The 20,832-nt window shown below is 45.3% G+C and overlaps 1 protein-coding gene across 2 annotated transcripts in view; it reads right to left on the bottom strand.

The window, feature by feature from the left end:
• Positions 1 to 20,832, bottom strand: part of CACNA2D3 (calcium voltage-gated channel auxiliary subunit alpha2delta 3) — an 857,887-nt gene that overhangs the window by 74,708 nt on the left and 762,347 nt on the right. For both annotated transcript variants that reach the window (XM_032868337.1, XM_032868338.1), the window contains 4 exons: positions 19,400 to 19,462; positions 16,140 to 16,210; positions 3,835 to 3,910; positions 1,069 to 1,121 (listed from right to left, as the gene is read on the bottom strand). In XM_032868337.1, coding sequence (XP_032724228.1) covers positions 1,069 to 1,121; positions 3,835 to 3,910; positions 16,140 to 16,210; positions 19,400 to 19,462 — 263 coding nt within the window. The remainder of the gene's footprint in view (positions 1 to 1,068; positions 1,122 to 3,834; positions 3,911 to 16,139; positions 16,211 to 19,399; positions 19,463 to 20,832) is intronic.

The following is a 20,832-nucleotide window of genomic DNA, read 5'->3' as shown; positions in this document are numbered from 1 at the left end:
TAGGCACAGATGGAACAAATTTCTCTTGATGAACTTATGCCACAATGCAATTTCCAAAAAAAAAAAAAAAATCAGGATTTCTCCATTGCTGGTAAAAAAATGCAAAAGTAATATAAATCATCCTCCAAATGAATAGTGATAAATCAAAATCCCATCATTTCTCTTTTAGGCTACTACCTCAAGCAGCTCACTGTCAATCAAAATCTCACCATTGTCTGTTACTGTATTTTCTGCCTCTTATGTATATAAAAGAAATGAATTTCAATTTATAATGTTGTGAAATTAATATAGGTTACATGAAAGCAATAAAGAAGACAATGGCTCTTTGTCAAATGGGAAGAAATCTGCCTCCAGCCCTCAGAATTGGAGCCTCAGTGGGCAAAATCAGAACCTGAGAATTTGGCGCAGGTTAAACAATTTGGTTTTCATGCTCGTCTATGGAATTCCTCCCTTTCGCGGAATACAGTGTTTCTGTCATGTGTCCAGTATCTTTTCTGGGAGTCAAGCCTTTCATCTTTGTCCCATTTCAATCTGACCTAAGTCACACACATGCATCCAGCACCCTTCAAATAGGACCATAGTTTGACAGGGTAAACAGTTAATTCACACCTGAGAAAAGCCCCCAGCCCCTGACCCACGAAATACACAAGCTCTCGTCTCCTGCATAAGGCCTCCCCTTCCCCCACCCCTTGCACATGCCAACACATCCGAAGGAACACACTGGGCAGCCCTGGCAATTTGTTCTTCTGACCACAGCCCACCCAGGCTGCATTAAAAACAGCCAGACATCTATGTTAAATTTAACACTAACCACAATAAATAAATTTGGTTTGTATATTGCATGCTGCTAGTCTGCTAAGCAATGACATAAGGGCATAAGCAGTGACCATGAGTAACTGAAAGATAATTTTCTGGTCTCAGCTTTCAGTATTTCTAGATGTTCAGTGAGGTTATCTCAGAGCAGTCTGAATCTAATGGTTGTTCAAAACATGAAACACAGTCTTCCGATTCACTGTATAATACAAAAGAAAAGCAATACTATTTTAAAATGTGGCAAATTGTACTTACAAGACAAGTTCTGTCATTATCCATTTTACTGCAGCGAGGAAGGCATTATAAGGCTGAAGAGAAGAATTCAGTTCATTGAAAACAATGCATCACACGAAATTTGTAGTTTAACTTAAGGCTTTACATAAAGACAATGTTATTCTTCAAGAGAGATTGATATCACGTTAAAAAACATTGAAGCTCTAGCTAAAAGAAGACATGGTTGGATACTGTATCCTAAAACTAACACTTTAAAACTTTGAACTCTCCTGTAGTGAGAGGTGATTTACAAGTAAAATAAACATGATCTAATACAGGGGTTATCTCTGGGAGGAAAAAGGAAGTTCAGCAAACGATGTTTAAACCTTTACCCTCCAGGGGCTAATATTTTGCAGCCTAATGCTGAGGGGCTAAAATCATATAACTAATTTCAAATGGTAATTCACAGATCTGCCTCTCAGGTGAGATTCCCTGTTCTCCATCACTGCATGTCATTCACTGAAATAAGCACAAGTTGCATATACTTGATTTTAATGTTGCCCATGAGTTATGCAGGATTTAAGCTGCCTTTTCTCCTGCAGACATATTTGGATTGGGGGGGGCGGGGAAAGAGAGACACCCAGAAAAACATGTGATTTTATCCTTGCAGAAAATCCCCTTCAACTCTATAAAAGAAGGCATTGACAGCCTAATCTTTATTTTAGAATATTTTAATTTAAAAAAGCAGCTGGATTGTTTATTCTATGATATTTTCTATGTGGATAATTCAATTTCCTGAATTCTGGGAAAATAGCAGGTTTCCCCCTCCGTTGGTTCTTTGAATCTACATATGCCAGATATTCTAGTAGAAGGTGCACTTGAGAGAGGCGCTGACTTTGGCAAAAGCCCTCCCCCAGATGGCAGGTCCAGAAAAATCTCAGAACCTCTTGTGGTTGCCTTTAGGTTATCAGAGAACTGAAATGCCAAATCCTGGTCTCCAAAGTTATGGGTATTTAATCCTACATTCTGAGCATTTTGATGATAAAGATGAGAACCAGGAATGGGGGGATGATCCCGTTTTAAATAAAACAAAAACTAATTTATATACCTCTAATCATTCTCGACATTTCCCTTTTCAAGTCAGTAACTCAATGAACAAAACAACAGTAATAACAGTCTACTGGGGTTATTCTCCGCCCACACAGATTTCAGACCGGTTCTCTGGCTCTGATTTAATTGAGTGTGTCAACATCATTGCCTGAATCACAGGGCCCTCAGGATTAGATTCAGATAAGGATGTGAATTATTAACTATTTCCTAAAACCCAACGCGACCCGCCGTCCTGTGGTTCTGCCATTCTATTTCTTACTGCTTGGAAAAGAACCATCTTTCTTTCAAAAAGACCCTGGTGGTCAGACCCTGGGACTGTTCTGTGCCTTTGTACCTGCCGGGATGGGTAGTGACATTTCGGGTGTCCTGGGTAGTGTGGGTCCCTGGGAGGAGGGAATGAATAGAGAGATTAGGGCAGCTCTGGAGGTGGGGAGGGGCAGGCAACTAGGCAGCTCCCTTGGGGCCAAGAGGGTAGGTGGGGGTGGGAGGGAAGGGCACTCAAGCATTCTGTGCCAGACACTGACTCAATGTATGGGTACACAAAGGGATTATGTAAATACAGGATTAAAAATTTAAATGCACATTATCATTCAGAAGGGTAAAGCCATTGAGCTCTTAAGCCTGATGATGAAAACATATCTTGGGAACATTTTAAGTCTAGAAATATTCACGCTAAGTCTAGGGAAGTTGGATTTGGGAAGGCATGTTGATTCTCACTAAAAAGCGGTATTTTTCAAAAACATTCAACTTTCACTTCCTAGCTGCCTTTCAGAGATTTTCCAGCTCCAAATCATTTCTTGCCCCCTCAGTGGAGGAGAACCACGTTAAATATTTGGATTTTAAATAATCTCCTCCAAAGATCTTACATCTGCAAATGAGAAGGTGTGTGTTTATATTTTAAAAGCCAAAATAGCTCATAAATTTTGTGTTTCAAACCAGATTTCAGGTTAATTTTTGGAATTTTCAAAGCGATAACATGCAAAGATTATATTTATTATACACACATGCAGGGTTACGTCGAAGTATACTGTAACTGTTTTTCCTGGGTTTTCAGGTGATGGATGGCCACACTTACATTGCTTATACATTGTAAATTATATTTTTTTAACTGGCAGTAAATTATAACAGTTAATTTCCGGCAGTCTGAAAGCCTGTTTCCAATGATATGATATCTATGTTGATATGACATCATTGTGACATCACCGATGGAACCAGCTCCAGCAAAAATGACCCACCGAAGCTCAGCAGAGCCCTGATTAGGGTAGAGAATCTAGTATCCACATGTGAATTTGTTCTCAGACTAATCAGTTTCTTATAAACCAAAGGGAAGACTTCTGATGAGCCAACCCAAATTCTCTTTTATATGAGAATCAAAGAATCACCAAAACATGTCCCCTTTTCTGTCCATCAGAAGGGGGCACATCTGTCCATCAAAGATGTAAGTAAGACCCACTTATCATTCATATAATCAGTGGATTTGGGTTTGAATGGAAGTGGTTTTTCTTAACCAGTAAAATCGGGAGACACTTTAAAACATTAATGGTTTAAACATTGGGTTAAACATTGGTTAAACATTGGTTAAAACATTCATGGTTTTGAAAAAGATACACTTGATTACTTCAAAGGTAAAAACATGCTCACACTCAGAGGCAGATAGAAATGTGTCCCTGTCTTTTTGGGTGACTGCACCATACTTACATCCAGTAGCCTGCTGGCGCCATCACTGCTGTCCTTGTTGGCCCTGCACATGGCTTGATAGTCATAAAGGGTAATTCTATAGGAAAGAATAGAAAGGAGAATCACTAAATGGGAAGCTATGGGCGAAGCAGCATGGTGAATGGTCACCACACCACCACCAAGTACAACAGTGACAAACACAAAAAAACGCAGGTCTGACAAAGATGACAAATGAGGAACATGCAAAGTCTAGGACCGGAGACACGGCCACGTCACACTTGGAACCTGCAGAGCCAAGGAAGTAAAGGTATTGGGATTAGGTAAGGAGAGAGGGATGGAAGCCCACCAGCTTGATGAAACAATCATTTTGGTTTAAACAAGGTTGATGTGCCTTGATGAGGATACTCCAGAGGGATGTTGCTGTTCTGAACTGGATTCTGGGCCCTGGAGGGAGTTTGCTTGGGCCATGTCTCCAGGATGGAGGAGAGCTGGGAAGGGCCATTTTGAGTTCAGAATTGGCAGGATCCACTCTCTCTCAAGCACTAGGAAACAATCCTACACCAAGATCAGCCCGGCACATTGACAATTTTTTGGAAATCAGTTGGCTTATCGGTTATAATCCCCACTCCCAGCTACCACCACCATCACAGTGACTATATTTTTGCTTTTGAAAACAGTGCCACTTATGAAACAAGAAAATGGATTTTTTTTTTCTCCACTGGGGATAAAAGTAGAGCTCTCATTTCCAATTACAACCTTTACTCAATGGCCAAGGCATTTCACTTTATACTTGTTGCAGATATTTTAATACTCATCAACAATTTTACAGAGAATGGAGAATGGTAGCCAGTTAAAGGTTCTAGAAGGAGAAAGGACCTTATCCCAGAGGCAGCATGCCTTCCATCCTCCCACCAGCTCCCCTTCCCATTACTCTGGCACCCCAAAGAAGAGGCACTTGAAGTCTGGTCTGAATTACGTAACTACCAGATGACGTGTTAATACTGAGATACATGAACTCCTAAATGATTGCAAGGAATTCTCTCTGAAGGAGTTCCTTTCTAGCATAATACAGTGCTTAGCAAAGTTCAATGCAGCAGGACTGGTGTGGACCCTGAGCATTAGCCCAACACCCAGCATGAAGAAAGCATTCGGCTGCCAAAAGTTGAAAGCATGATGATTGCCCGATTGCCTGAGTCTTGACAGGAAGATGTCACAACTAGACAGACGAGGTCAAATTCAAATAAGGGGTGAAGACCTCCTCCTCTGGACAATAAGCTAGAGGCATCACACAAACGGATTGAACAAAGAACCACCTACAGGCACCAAGTAGAGAACTAACCATGCTTGACCAGGTCAAGATGGAAACCAGCTCCTAACCAGAACCATATAGGTGACTTCAGCAGCAGAACCCAGGAGGGCTCCAGTGGTCCCACGATCTCCCAGCAAATCCTCAAAGCCTCTCCCTCATCAGAACATTTCTTCTGGTCTCATTCCCTGTCCTCTGGCTTTTTCCTTCCTGGCAGATGCCAGGAGAATCTGAGTTTATTGAGACAGAAACGTAGCCCATGAACCAGCCAAGCATCTGGCTCAGGGAAGTCCCCAAACAAATTTCCACTGAAATGGTCATCGTTGGCATAGCCCTGCTGCTACCCCAGCCATGGGACCTACTGCAGACCTGGAGGGACAACTCTATTCGGTCCTGGACTGCCTCACCACACCAGTCTCCACCTCATCCGGGGGATTTCCGTTTGTGCCCCTGGAAGGGCTTTCTAGGGCTTGGCAAGAATTGTGATTGGCTCCATCCTTTTCATACTACTCAGCTCTGTCTCCACAGCGGGAACGTGGGCCAGAGTGCGGTGAGAGGCGGCATGGGTTGAGTGGAACATGCCTGTGCTTAGAGTCGTGCAGACGTGGATATGGTTTGGTTTGGATGGTTATTATCCAGGTGCCATTATCTAGGGTGCATTCTTTTTTTTTTTTTAAGATTTTATTTATTTATTTATTTATTTGAGAGAGAGAACACGCACAAGCAGGGGGAGGGCAGAGGCAGAGGATGAAGGAGTCCGGTGCCCGACACGGGGTCAATCCCAGGTCCCTGGGATCGTGACCTGAGCTGAAATAGGACGCTTAATCGACTGAGCCACCCAGGCGTCCCTCCAGGGTATAATCTTGAGCAAGATGCTAACCCTCTTCTGAAATTTCATTTTCTCCCTTATAAAGTGACTCACAAAGATGTCCTAAGATTTAAATAATCAGACGTGGAAATACACTGAAATACACTGTGTGGCATGCTGGCTTTGTTATGATTCTTGTAACAGAAAGCTTCATTTTGTTCTTTGTTGGAGTTTGGAATCTCCAAGCTACCCCATTCCCAAGGCCTCAAGTGACTGGTCCTGTGGCCTCGACAGCAGCAGCTTCGAGGCCAGTTAGGAGCCAGTTAGAAGCTCCATCTTAACTCATCCACTTATTACAGTCGTTTTGTTTGTTTTGTTTTACTCTTTGGGCACCCCAATTTCCTCTGTCATGTGGTGAGAGAAATGGCTGTGTTATGGGTTGGTTGTGGGATTACCGGAGGTTACATACATATCGCATTTAGCACAGGATCTGGTCCAGAGGAAGCTTTCAACAGAAGGCAGGGCTGCCGTGGCTGTTAGAATTTATTAGTCTGGTTTTCATTGTCATTATTAATGGGGGTCATGTTTAATGCAATGGGGACTGACTCAGCTTTACTCAGCTGGCTGGAGGATGGACAGGCCTCCTGATTTTCTTAGCTCATTGGCACAAAGGATGCAGCGTAAAATTCACGTCTGTTACTGCGGTACAAAACACCTTCAGGAGTCTCACTGGAGTTACGGAGATGTGACATGGGAACTTCTATCCGTGAGTTTCAGAGCTGAGGACCGTGATAACAAGAGCTCATGTCTTCTGAGCTCTTTAGCAACCGTGAGCAAGGGACTCCAGGAAGCAAATCCCTACAAGATAGATTCTAATCATCCCCATTTCACAGAGGGCCAAACTGAGTCTTAGCCAGCTGCAGCAGTACGTCCGAGTTCACACTCCTAACAAACGACAGAGCCAGAATTCCAGGAATCCCCCTCACTCTGCCTTCTGCTCACGAGCCAGCTCTGACAGATTCTGGGAAATGCTTAGAATCCCGCCCCGTGCCCCATCCCAGTCTCACTGGAATGTCACAGAAAATGCTGCCTAAGATAAGGTCTCATAGCCCAAGTCCTGAATCAGCTTTCAAGTCTGTGGTCAGTGGACCAGGAGGGACCAGCTGGCTGGGCCAGTGAGAGCCCCTCAACAGCCACCCTCCCAGGAAAGCTCAGGATTCTCCTGGGACCATCTTCAAAGGCTGGAGTTTACACAGTGAGGCCAAACTCAATGGCTGTGGGGCAGCCTCCAGGCCAGGGATCCTGCCTTTCGTTTCCCAAGGAAGCTTTCCTGATCCCGTTGCCATCGAGGAGGTTAGAGAACAAGCCTTCCCTGTCTTCTCCACGCTTAGACAGCTTTAACTAGATGTTGCAGAAAGAGAGACTTCCAGATTATTACCCTTTTTGAAGTGATTTTGTTACTGTTTTAAATAACTCCATTTTGTGGCTACCTGTATCCTGTTTGGCTGATTATAGTTAAAGAACATGATAATTGCCTGCTTTCATTTGGCTCTAAAATAAGCCCTGAGCCACATGCCCGGCCCAAGACTGGTGCAGCACGGCTGCCCTCAGCAGTGGGAGTTTATCCTTATTACAGATAACATGGCTTAATCCCCATGACATCCCCACCAGGCCACTCCAGCCGCAGGCTGCCGCTGAGACCTTATCATTAACATCTCCGCGCTCCCCAGACGGGTCTCTTTGAAACTGACAGAAGGCAGATACAGTGAGGAGAAACTCAAAGTGCTGAAAAGAAAACCTAGACAGCCCTGTGTGCCCTGTGGATGACAGGCCCAGGATACTGGGACTTGCGGAAAGCGATTTTACTGCGCTTTTCCGAGACAAAAATCATGACCAAGGAAAATATTTCTGCTAAGAATTAGAAGGTTCAATTTCAAAGGCATGAGCTCAGCTGGTTTTGACTTGTGAGTAACGGCGGTGACCAGCATTTATTAAACACCTACTGTGTGCCCACAAGGCCAGGTCCTTTCCCTACAATGACTCACTGGATGAGGGCTGCTTAAGCAATTTGCCCAAAAACCAATCTTGAAACCACTTAATGTTTGTAAATACAGTCCTAAAAATGGGATAGGGAGGCATCTGATGCAGAAACTCACCATGGGACATATTTAAGTGTTTCTGAATCTGCAAGTATGAGAAGTAAAGTGACTCCCTAGGGTAGCATGTAAAAATATGTCTTCTTTTGTCAAGCTATAAAATGTACTCTCTGGGGCAGCTTTCGACTTGCAAGTGATAGGACAGGGCCCGGGAACACAGAAAATTCTTAACAAAGCCACTGTCACGATGGGAAGCCTTACTCGTTCTTACATCTCAGAAAACCAAGAGAGAGGAGAAGCTCAGTCTGTTGATCTGAGTGTTAACAGGAAATCCAATAGGTGCTATCCCTTTTCTCCTTTTCACACTGGTGGCCATGTCATCCCAGAGCAACTTCTCACAGAGACAGTACCGCTTTTCAGGGTCAGCCCAGCACAAGGAATACAGCAGAGATGCTGAATTTACATGATCCTGGCCCTGCTGCCTTTGAGGCCCTGCCTGGGAATCCCTGGCACAAAATCTAGTGAATGAGCATCCTTCCTTAGCAGAGAAGAAGCGCCACGTGGCCACACACAAGGTCCTGGGGCTACCGCGGGTCTAGTGCAGACCCCTGAGGAGCAAGCCATGGGAAAACGCCTCCCTCACTGTATACCTGAAGCACCAAATGCTTTTCATCAGCAGGTGCTGATAATATAAAACAAAGCAAAGTTTCAGAGAGTGGTCATGTCAGCATCTCACCCTGGTAATAAAAGCAGTAGCAATAATAACCAATTACTTTCTGCCAGCATGTAGGCATTAGCTCTTGTGTCCGGGGCAACGGTGACATGTTATAGGAAAAGAAACAGGCTCAGAAGGTGAAATCACTGCTCCAAGGTTATTACAGCCCTGAGTGGACCGGCTGCTTGGATCCCAAGGCTAAGGATACTATGCATGCATGGGGGTAAGAGCACCTAGCCAGCAGTCTGTTTGTCCATTCACCTGCCCCTTCTGCAAAAATGAGCTTAACTGAAGGGGAAAATGGAATCTTGATTAATGCCACGTAGAAAAGATTAAATTTCTTTTGTCTCTTTGTTTGAGTAAGAAATAGAAGGAAACAGTGGAATTCTGCCTGGGGAATGAGTTCATGTAAAACCCATTTAAGGCATGAAACCTGGATGCTGGGGGAGCTTCCTTGGGCTCTGCCAAGTTCATGTCTACATTTCACAGCACCGCACCACCACGATGCCTGTGCAGGGCTCAACATGGTGCAAGGCATGTAACTGAGGCTCAGCGTGTCAGTACCTAGGGACGCTGGTGTTGCTGGCACCATTATTGCTACTGGTCACCCCCCCACCAGGTGTTATTGAGTGTTCCTGCTTGTGCTGCTTGGGGTCCAGCATTGTGGACAGATGAGTTAGTCGGTGCCTATGACCATTTGTGTTCAGGACTGCAATGGGTAGGTGGGGTGTGGGGGGAACTGGGTGTTGTGAACACAGCCCCATCTCTAGAAGTTTTTCCAAGTGGATATCACAGGAAATCAGATTCAATATTTAGAGGACATGTGTGTGCCAAAGCCAGCAGGCATGATGGATGTGGCAGAGATTATTACAGTCTCCCAAAGTCCATTTTCCTCTTCTGCCAAGCAGAACCCTGACTTTTTGGTATGCACATTTCCCAGGTTCCTTTGTAGCTAGGAGAGGCTGTGTGATGAAGCAGAAATATTGCATGGGACTAAACACTTGAATAAATAAACCTTAATTTACTTTAATAAATCAATAAAATTACTTATTAAAAGAAATTTCAATCAAGAAATTTTAATTGGACTTTTTTGGACCTCCTGGATCCTCCTCCTTCTGCCAGCCTAGACAGCAGATGTGATGGCTGGAACTAAGCAGCTATCTTGGACCATGAAGTAACCTTGAGTTTAAATGCCAACAGAAGAAGGTAGAGGAAAAAAAAGATGTGGTTGTGAGTCCATGACGACAACAAATTGGTATTTTTAGACTTCCTTCATATAAAAGAGAAAAAAACTGCTATGTTCTTTAGCCCCTTGTTATTCTGGAATTTCCTATTATTTTTAGAAAAACTAACTGGTATATTGGACTCAACGTTTGATTGAGAAACTTTCTTTCTCTATATCTCCTAAAGCCAAATGAGCATAATATGAACAAATATCTCTAAAAGAAATACTTCAATCTACTCCGACTAGGGGAGAAGATGAGGGAGGATTGGATCAATATGGTCTGCAATCCAGAATCTGAGAGACATCAGTGCAAATTCCATCTCCCCCACTCGCTACTGTGGGTGAACTCAGACAAGGCCCTCAGATGCTCAGAGGCTCCACGTCCAGGTCCTCCTTTGTCAAATGGAAATAATGGTGGTAGTTATGTCTCGGTATTGTTATGGGGATGCGTGAAGGTTATATATACACGTAAACTACCTGGAATGATGTCAGGCCTTGGTACCTGGTATTTAATAAATGAGGTGTGCTGCTATTACGATGAAGAGGAGGCCCGCGATTCTTAGTGTTGTCATGGGGGATGCTCAAGCAGCAGCTTTAGGATTTTAAAGTGCAGTGCCCTGGAATCTTCATGTCTCCACATTCCAGAAAGTTTGGCTCAGAAACACACTTGTTCAAGCCGATCTGTCTTCTTGTTCCTTTCAGTGCCACCTCTGACAAAGCATACTTCTGTGGAAACGGTCGGGTCAACAGGAAGCCAAGAAGCCATTACACTCATGACATGAGTGTTGAGTATCAGACACTAGGGGAGCAGTCAGCAGGAGAGAGGAGCCCTCAAAGGTGACCGACGTCTCCTTTGACACTCTCGAGACTCCAAGGCCAGGGCATTGGCTGAAATGTGATGTGATGACCAAGGACAGGGAGAGCTCCCCTCACCAGCCATGGAACCTAAATAGAGCCTTGTATAGTTCCATCCCGCAGAGATGGTAGAAGAAATGGTCCAAGCCCCGAATTCTGCCTGATGAGTCACCTTTCTAGAAAGGCAATTTCAAGGGCAGAAGGAGCCACTGTGGGGAATTCTACACAAGTCAGATATGTTAATGAATGTGTGGGGTGAGGTGCGGAAGACATTCACCAGGCCCCATGGGGAAAACATGGTCGTGAAGGGTGAGAGCTCAGGCATGTGGCACCAAGCGCATAAAATAAACAAAACCGAAAAAAGCAAAAAACACATAGTCCAGACAGAGAGGAACTAGCAGTAGCCCCCAAAGCAAAAACAGATTATTAGCAGGCAGACTGTTTCTCCGCAAGCCAAAGGCCAGGTGTGCCCAATTGGTCTTTGCTTCCTCAAGCTTAATCAGATCCAAAAGAACAAGGGAAGACCTTTTGGCAGAACCCACCAGGACGTCTGGTATAAGCAGGCGTTCGTTATTCCATTTAACCCCCACCAGCAGGTATGTGAATAATTCCTTCAGGTCTGTTTTGCTACTGAGAAAACTGCAATTTAGTGAGTTAACGTGGCCCAACGTCAGACAGCTCCAAAGTGGACCGCATCTAGACCGGTACCCTGGTGCTCTTGACTTAATGTTCCTTGACCCTGACTGTGCATAAGAAGCATGTGGATGCTCTCAACAAAGCATAAAAACCCCAGCCGGATTTCCCATGAAGCTCCTGGGGTTGCCGCCTGAGCACAGGCATGTTTTAAAAGCTCTCCAGGGATGCTGGTTGAGTCCAGGCCCCCGGGCCCACCCCCAAGGCTGTGCCGTGGAGGTAACTGTTGCTAAGAGACCACTTTGGGGGGACCTTAGGGATTAAAATAAAGAGAAGAAGAAAATGAAAAAAAAAAAAAAAAAAGATCTCAGACATTTGGACCTCTTATCCAAGAGCTAATCTCACCTTCTATCTGCACTAACTTTGCCATTTGCTGAGCAGTTCCATATACTCTGTTTTAGCTAATTCTTGCAAAATCCCGAGGTCCATATTTGGGTGAGGAAGAAAAGGAGGCTGGGAGAGACGGGAAGTCTGGGCAAAGCCACACAGTACGATTCTGGTGCCCAACTGGAGTGCCCATAGCTTAAGCCCAGTGTAGCAAGGAGACCCTCTCAGGAACTGTGGATACTCTCCTGTGACTGTCTATACACACACACACACACACACACACACACACACGTTTTTCACTTTATATATATTAAAACATACATACATAGATTTTCACTTTTCCTGGATATTTGACATTGAATTTGAATTACTGGGGACAAGCAAGGGCGGGGAGGAAAAATGAATTCTAAGAAATTGCTCTTACAAGAACTTTAAGAAAAATATTTTGAAACTAGATGTTCTCTTAGTAATCATGAGAGGGGTGATGTCACTGCCAATGACAGCAGAGAGAACCCATGGAGTGTGGATTTTGAGAAATATGAAAACAAGGCTCTTCCGGGATGTGAATGTGAGTGAAAAAGAAAAATAGCTAAAATGAAAAACCCTAAATGAGTCACCACCCAGGGAGTCCACTTACTCTCGTTTTAAGAATGAAGAAGCACTTGGAGCTCTCGGTTTGAAACCCAGAAAGCTGACCGGGCGGATGGAATCTCATGAGAAATCGCAGGGAGCTTGGGAACGCGGCTTGGTTCAAAGAGGTATCAGCTTCAGCTGGAGGAAATCTGGGCGATGTTATCGCGTGGTTGGCCTCCCTCCCACAAGTTCTGCTCGCCCAGATAAGACACTGCTGAGCCAACATCTTCCTCAGCTACCTTTCCCTTCTCAAACAGAGCTGAAAGAAGCTCCAAGCACAGCACAGTGCTATCGTGCCCTGAACCAGGAGAAGGGCAGAGCTAGACATTCTCTCCAGGCTCAGAGTACAGCTCTCTTATACAGAGACTTAGGGCAAGTTCTTAACCTTTCCAAGCCTCATCACTACCATCTATAAAATGGGTATATTTACACCCAAGGCCAGCATCACGGGCATGCAGCCTGTGTAATTTCACAGAACCTCATACTTGGTGGAAGGCTCTGCTGTCACTGCCTTGAAATTCTTAAAATGTTCTGAACAAGGGACACCAGATTTTCAGTTTGCACGGGGCCCTGCAAGTTATTTAGCAGGTCCTGTTTATACCTGTCCCACGGAGTTGCTGGAAAGTACGGCAAGAGGTTAAGATGTGTCGGGGCAGCCCAGGCCTGGTGTGCAGTAGGTGCTCAGGGAAGGAGCCATTGTGATCATTGCTTTCACACTGCTAAAGCTATTGGTATGTTATTTGGACCCTGGATACTAATGTCACAGGTAAGCAGGGTAAACAGAGTCAAGACGAAGACTGAGCTAAAGTCACCAAGAGAGACCATCTTGTCTCTTAGATTGTTTGCACACACTGCAGCAGAACTTTCTCAAAGCTCCCTCAAGTTGGTGATTGGCACAAGTCTATGGCTTCCCTCTCTTCCCCATGGCACTATAGATCTAGAAGTGGATATTCTTTCCCTCCCTCCCTTGCTACATAAAATGACCATCAGGTCACTAGGTAAGTGACCAGCCAATCCAGGAAAGGGTTCACTGCCATGTAAACAAGCACCATCTTGCTTTAGAGAGAGAGGCAGCAAATCTGGAGCACGGGAGAGGGAGAAAGGAAGAAGGACAAACAGAGATGCTGTTCTCTGTGGAGAAGATGGTTTGGAGGGTTCTTATCTCCAAAAACTCATTCTTTAAGACTGGATATAAGCAGATCAAATGAAGAAACCTGGTGCCATTCCAGCAGTATCCAAGACAGTGGGAGGAGAGACGATGCGAGGGCAGTGCAGGGAACCAGTCCTGAGCTTTCCCTGGACTCAACCATGTCCCCAGAGCAACTCAGCCCCCAGGCATCCTGTGTTCTGGGGATGACTTCCGTCCCAGTGCACCACCAGGTACTTTTGGCTACATCCTTTCAGTGCTTCTGAAATATAGGTCTTCTCTGAATGAAAGGACTGTCACCCTTGGGCTCTGAGGCTGCACCACAGGGCCCCAACACTGGAGGCCCCCTGGCCAGATGTCCCTCGAGGGAAGCCTGCAAGGAGGTGTGGGAATGCAGAAGGGGCACCACCTGGTGCCAGGCAGACAGCAAAGCCAAGCCTGAGCGAAGACCTCCAACAATGTGAATCACAGCAAGCAGCTAGCAATCATTGAGCCCTTAATATATGCCAGGCACTGTGTATGAACTTTCTGCTCATTATTATCTCATTAACTCCGACGGCAGCCTGTGGAAGCAACTGTAATTATCACCTTCATTTTCCACGTAAGGAAACCGAAGCTCGGAGAGGTCACTTGACTCATTCTCAGGCACGAAGCTAGCAAATGTCGGAGTCTAACTTTGAATCCAAACCATCTGACTCCAAAACGTAAACCCTCATTGCTCTCATGGCCCCAGTGGTGGCCCCCTTCGAAGAGGCCCATGAGCGTTGTCGACCAGTTCCCACAACGACAACAGAGGCTTTTAAACTTGAGTCAAGTCCCCGGTCCTTCCCTTTCCTCAAATATGTTAGCTACTCTCAGAGTCAAAGAAAGTTCTAGAAAGTTCTAGATTCATGCCAGCCACACTCCGCTCACATCAAGGAGAAGACTGGCAATCTAAAATCCCACTACAACCTTCCTCCTTCTCCTACCAAGCTGTTTGAAAGGACTGTCCGAGAGGGAAAAGAAAAGAAAAGAAAAGAAAAAAGAAAAGGAAAGAAAAGAAAAGAAAAGAAAAGAAAAGAAAAAAGAAAAGAACCCTGATTTTGTTAAAGAAGTTGGAAAATATGCTTTCGAATGAGAAACACGTGTGTGATTCTTCTCCTCTTTTGTCTCCCCCCACCACTGAGTTGAAAACAAGCGAACGAGGTACAAAGCCACACAACCATGTATAGATAGGAATGGCCAGGGGAGCCCCGGAGGGCAGACAATCCAGAAGCTGCCCTGGGAAGCTTAAAGAGGTCGTGGAAAACTCCATAGCAACCCCATCCCAGCTCCGAGCTGAGTTTTCAAGCACGTGTCCAATGACTCCTGGCAAAAAAAAAAAAAAAAAAAGGACAAAACTGCACTTGAATTTTAAAAAGGGAATTGAACACACTGCTGAGGGCAGGCTGGGGGTAGGCGAGTGTGTCAGAGATTGCAGAATGGCTGGAGTGAGGCCAAGTTTTTTTATATCATTTCTTTCTTTTTTTTTTTTTTTTCCCTCCTTCTGGCACAAACAAGCTGTGGAATCTCAAAAATTGGGTCATCATTTTTGAATTCCCTGCTTTCAGCACGGCCCTCAGTGGGTCTTGTTCACTGGCTTAAAAGTCCGATTTCCTGAGCTAACACTTCCTGGCCATTGAGCCGCGAGGGGCCTGCCGTTCCCACCAGCAGCAGTGGTTCTCACAGGCGAGCCCGGTCCATAGTAGTCCCTGCTATTATGTACTGAACAGCATCAAATATGTCCACCGAAGCAGCACTTCAAAGGCTGCTGTTTCCTGGGAGGCCAGGGGAGGGGAGAAATGTTGACTCCTGGGGGAACATAACTGACATCCTGATCTCATGGGGAGATGCTTCTCCCATAGGTTTTGGTGTCCCCAAGAGCACGGCTGGCCTGCCCGGGAGAGACGTGGAGCCACGCAGAAGCGATCACACGTAAGCCTCCTTCTCCTGGCCCAGGTGAGTAGTACCTACTTCCAGTGGCATCTGGCACCATCTGGGTTTTCTCCTAGTGGCAATTTAAACTCCCCTCCATCTGGGAGCAGGTTTGGGGAACTTTTACTTGATTTTCTAAAATTATTTCACCAGGTCTCTAAATGTCACTTTTCATCCTCGATTTCCAGATTCCTAGCAAGCTTCCCCGAGTTTGCCAATATGAGACAAAATACACTCCTCGTTTTTAGCCAGGGGAAAACATTTCCTACTTCTTTGCAATCACTTGCTCAAGACTGTTATAATCGTGTCCCAGGGCAGGCTCTGACTTCAATATTGGCCTCCAATAAACCCTGTGCTGGGCGAACAGGAAACTCATTGTGAGCTGAGTTTCTGTGACTCTTAACACTCATGCAAGAGGCATCGAATTTCAGCAAGATCTTCTGGAGCAGGGACACAAGTACAAACCAGCCACAGGGTCAAGTCTGGGCTTGCTTTATTTGACCTTGGTTTGTTTTATTTTATTTAGGCAAATGTTTTCAGGGGGTGCGGGGGACCATAAAATCCTTACCTTTTAAAGGAGCCCATTGTTAAGAGTTTGTTCATCACCGCTCCCTCGACCTCACCAAAAAAGTCTCCAGTCTGCGGGGAAGAAAAGAAGAACCCAGGAGGAAGCAGAGATCAACAATGTGCTCAAACACCAGAGGAGAATCAGAAACGGAAGCCGTCTGTGTTCTGGAGCTGACGGAAGCAAAGGGCCGGTGTTCAGGCTACATAAAAAGTGGAACATGTCTTGATAGTCAGGAGAAGTTATGGGATTACAGAGCAGACTAGTAAACAGATGGGAATGTTCCACAGTACATGGCATGGGCAGAGGAGGGGTGGCATTGAGTAATAGAGGCCGAGCGCTGGAATTGGACACCCATGCACGCATGTGCACAGACGTACACACACACGCGCGCGCGCGCTCGCGTGGAGTAAGCATTAATCTGCACTCGGTCCCCTGTGATGAAAACGCTACTTCATAGACAGGAACGGGCGGAGAAAGGGCTTCCTAAGCAGTAATAAAGAGGATTGTTTATAATTCCTGGGTGACCTGTTTAGGGAAATACAGCAGTCCTCTTCATCGGCCCTATAAATTTCCTGCTGTTGAGGATGTAGGTCCTTCCTCCCAATCACTTTCTGAGGATCATTCGTGATTTTGTCCCTGGGCAGTTTCTATGTTGACAAACAAGGCAGTCCAGAGTCCGGCCCTGGAGGAGGCAGCACGGCCAGGCAGAGTTCTAATGGCTCACCCTCATGGTGGGGCCGTCCGCAAGGCATTTGGGACTGAGCAGTCCCTTCCCCACAACCTGGCTGATGTTTGGGCCTTAGACTAGGTCTTGGTGCTGGCTGAGATTTGCAGACCCTGAATGGTGGGATGAAGGATTAACATCCTGGTCGATCCCTCCAGTCTCTTGGAACTGCTAGCATCCGGGTCTCATGGGGGAGGGTGTAGCCCTGTAGCAGCACGGAGCTTAGGGCAACGGCCTTCTGCAGCCAACACCCCGGACTGAGCCAGTGTAGACTAGGAGAAAGCTCCCATGACTGCTGTGGGTGCACTAAAGATTTATAGCTCACGTGTGGGTGGGTGGAGGACATCCTTCTAAGAGGCTGAATTAGTAAATTCTGTAGGCTTTGTGTTTGCTAAATCCTGATTCAGATTACCATGGAGTGACCTCGACCACGCTCCTGGGAATTTTCAGGTAGAAGGGCATATAAAGACTTTGCCAAAAAGTCAAGAAAGAGAGGAGGAAGAAGGAGATGACATTTCACTGACTGAACGTGGAGCATTGCCAGTCTCATTCCAGGGGCAATTTGAGTCTTTCGCAAACCCTGTGGGTGTGTGCTGGTGCTAGGAGCTAGGACATTTGTATCTTGTGTGTGTAAATATGCCAGGGTCAATGGAACTGGTTGTTAGACGAAGAAGAATTATCCTAATTGGGGTGCAGGAAACCAGACAACATCAAACAAGCTGGGGCAGAGCTGGTGGACAGGCTCCCTGGGCCAGGCTGTGGGGTCTGCACTCTGGAGAGACACAGCCAGGAGCAGAGCCCGCATTCATGTCCCTCCAGGTCCGAGCACTTTACACTGTTGGCTAGATGAGGACTGACCACGGACGATATCCACCATGCCCTTCCCCACCCTGGCATGGGACCAGGTTCCCATCTCCCCCCTCCACCATCATGGCAGGAGGTCAGGGTTCCTCCTCACAGGTGGTTAATTTGGGTTCCCCCTCCATGGACTCTTGGATGTCTGGGGGTTTCTTCTCTCAGCCGAACAGACACATTACCATGGACCTCTGGGCTCACTGCTATCTCATCTTTACCAACTGTCCCGTGTCCAGTGATGGTCAGCATCCGAGGAGACAGGGTGGGGCAAGTGTGATTTCTGACCCTGTATGTTTTCCACCCACCACAAGTGCATTTAAAAATTCCACAAGCTTTTCCTGGATAAGAAGGAAAACTGAAGCACGATTCCACATGTGACCTGGAGCCAGCGTTGATCAATTAACAAGGCATTAAGCTCAGACTCCTTAGGGACTTAAGGACAATTAACTAATTTATTTGGCATTAATAGGGCCTATCGTATTGTTGACTGCTAAAGAATTTCAAATGATTTATTTTTTTTAAGACTTTATTTATTTATTTGAGAGAGAGAGAGCAAGAGAGTGGGTACACAAGCAGGGGGAGCAGCAGGCAGAGGGAGAAGCAGGCTCCCTGCTGAGCAGGGAACCCGACACGGGGCTCGATCCCAGGACTCCAGGATCATGACCTGAGCTGAAGGCAGACACTTATCTGACTGAGCCCCTCAGGTGTCCCTCAAATGATTTAAATGGGACTTCATTATAAAATGGTCCTCAACCCCTCCTTTTACAGAGCCCGCCAGGAGGCTTGGGCAGATCATGTGATATGCCCTCCATCCCCAAACTAGGGAAGTAAGAGAACGAGCACCAGAGACCGCGTACCTCTGTCTCTAGTGCTACTTCATCACGTCATACTACTAAGCACGCCTGTATTTTACCTTCTTTGAATATGCTAATTTAATTTGTAATTCCAGACAAGGTTTTTATGCACAAAGTTTTAAAGGAGAAACCTGTTTTCTCTAGGACAATGCTATTGGTTTGAACTCCTATTTTGATTTCCAAACACAGTAGAGATTTCTGTGCTTGGCCCCATGGCCTGGTTTCCTCCCATCTCTTTCCCTCCCGCCCCACACTGCGCACACAGCTCAAAGGAAGGAAGGAAATTCTTTGCCTATTTCTGGATCCTTGTTCCTCAGTGTGAGAGCCCAAGTTAATCCCTGAACTCAGGTAACTGATTTTTAAAAGGCAAAAGCCAGAAAGAAGCCATAAAGAATAATTATGTTGTAATACATATGTGTGTGTGTGTCTGTGACTGTGTGTTTGTATACGTGTGTGTGTGTCATGTATGGAAAAATATCTAAATATCAAAAGAAGGAAACCTCCTTAAAATTGCCCAAACTCTTTGAGGCACCTCTACCCTTGAGGCAAAGAGTTCCTATAAATTGAACATTTTATGAGTGAGAAAGCAGACCCTGGGCTCTGCCCCCACCTCCCCACCCCCCAACTGGGAGGTAAAAACTCTTTGGGGCCTGCTGAGAAGTAGGCTATGACATTTTTAGAGGGATAGAAATCAGGTTTTATAATCTCCTACTATTACCTCTTAAATATAGATCATTGACTCAAAGTTTTAACACTGTCCTTTGCTCACCCTCACTGGAGAACGTCATGAGCTCCTTACTCAGAGCCGGTAGAAATTTCTCACTCACCTGTGTATAGTCTTCAGACACCAGAATAAACCCATTATTGTCTATGAGGTAACAGTTCACAGTCTAGAAAATAAAAAAAGACCACAGTTTCAACTTCGGATCCTCAGACCACTTTTACACAAAATGACGTACTTCCAACCTGAGAGAAACCTCTTTGAGGTTGTTTTGGGGGGAACTGGAAACGCTTGCTGGCTCTAGGAGTTCAGGCCATGGCTAAGCTAACCCCAGTGTCTACTTTGTCAAAATAACAAACAAAAATCAAACACGAAGCAAGCCTTGAACATCCCAGATTAGGATAAAGAGAACACACATTAAAACATTAATTACATTTAGTCTTCCTTGTTTTTTTTTTTTTTTTTTTGGTTTGTTTGTTTGTTTTGTTTTCCCCTTTCTAGAACCAGAAGACTATTTCCCAGGAACAAAGTGTTCACAGGCCCCGAGCCTGTATTCCTGGTTGTTGAAGTACAGGCTGTTTTGAAAGCAAAACGCCAGCACAATGTCATTACCCTAATGATGTATTAATGAAAACACTGTGTCAGCTCAGAAGACCATCAGGGGACCAGGTAATATTTTTTAATTTGTTCATAGACTTAGGCAGGGGGGAAGGGGCAGACTTCTGTTAAAAGGGCCCCTCAGGTCTCCTAAAGGTTTTCAAACTGTGTTTTTAATTGGGAGCTGGATTTGGGGGCAGGGCTGTTAGCTTTTGGTAGCTCAGACTTATAAATTGTAGAAAGCAAGGTAAACCCAAACCTCTGCTTCCCCACACTACTTTAATCTCAAGTGAATGATTTGCTACAGGCTAAGTTTTAATTATAGTGCTGCGGAGTTTAAACTTCAGGTTTAATTCTATCCTTGATGTAACTCAGTTTCTATTTATTGCAACTTTACATACTAACTGCAACATTTAATGTGTAGCGTATCGTTACCCAGAGCTACGTTTCCCCTAGCTCCGGGCCACCGCAGCACTGTTTGCTACCTATCCGAGGAGCTGGTTTTAGTCGGGGACAAAAGGCCAGCAGTGAGTTGGTCCAAAAGATTCACCCTTTATTACTAGGTTGTAGTGAAGAATCCTCAGAAGAGTAAAAAGTCCCGTTGTCACCTTTTATAAAGGAATTGGCTGCTTTGGTGAACCATAGGGTTTTTCTCGGTTATCCGGAGGAGCCGGAGTGCACAACTTGGGTAACCTGGTTCCACTCTTGCTATCTCTAGAAGCTCTTAGCTGTATGGACACTACTTGGGCCCTACTGGGTGGGAACCTTGACAAACTCTCCTCATTTTTAGGAGACAGCATGATGAAGAATGCGATCCCCCAAAGCTGGGCAGTCCAACGTGGCAGCCGCCAGCCACGTGCAGATTTAAATTCAATTTTATGTGAATTAAAACTCAATAACATTCAAAATCTAGTTCTTTGGGTGTACCAGTCACATTTCAAG

This window comes from Lontra canadensis, unplaced genomic scaffold, assembly GCF_010015895.1.
Source record: "Lontra canadensis isolate GAN:19392208 unplaced genomic scaffold, GSC_riverotter_1.0 scaffold35, whole genome shotgun sequence".
NCBI classification, from domain to species: Eukaryota; Metazoa; Chordata; class Mammalia; order Carnivora; family Mustelidae; genus Lontra; species Lontra canadensis.
This window is presented reverse-complemented; position numbering and strand designations above follow the sequence as displayed.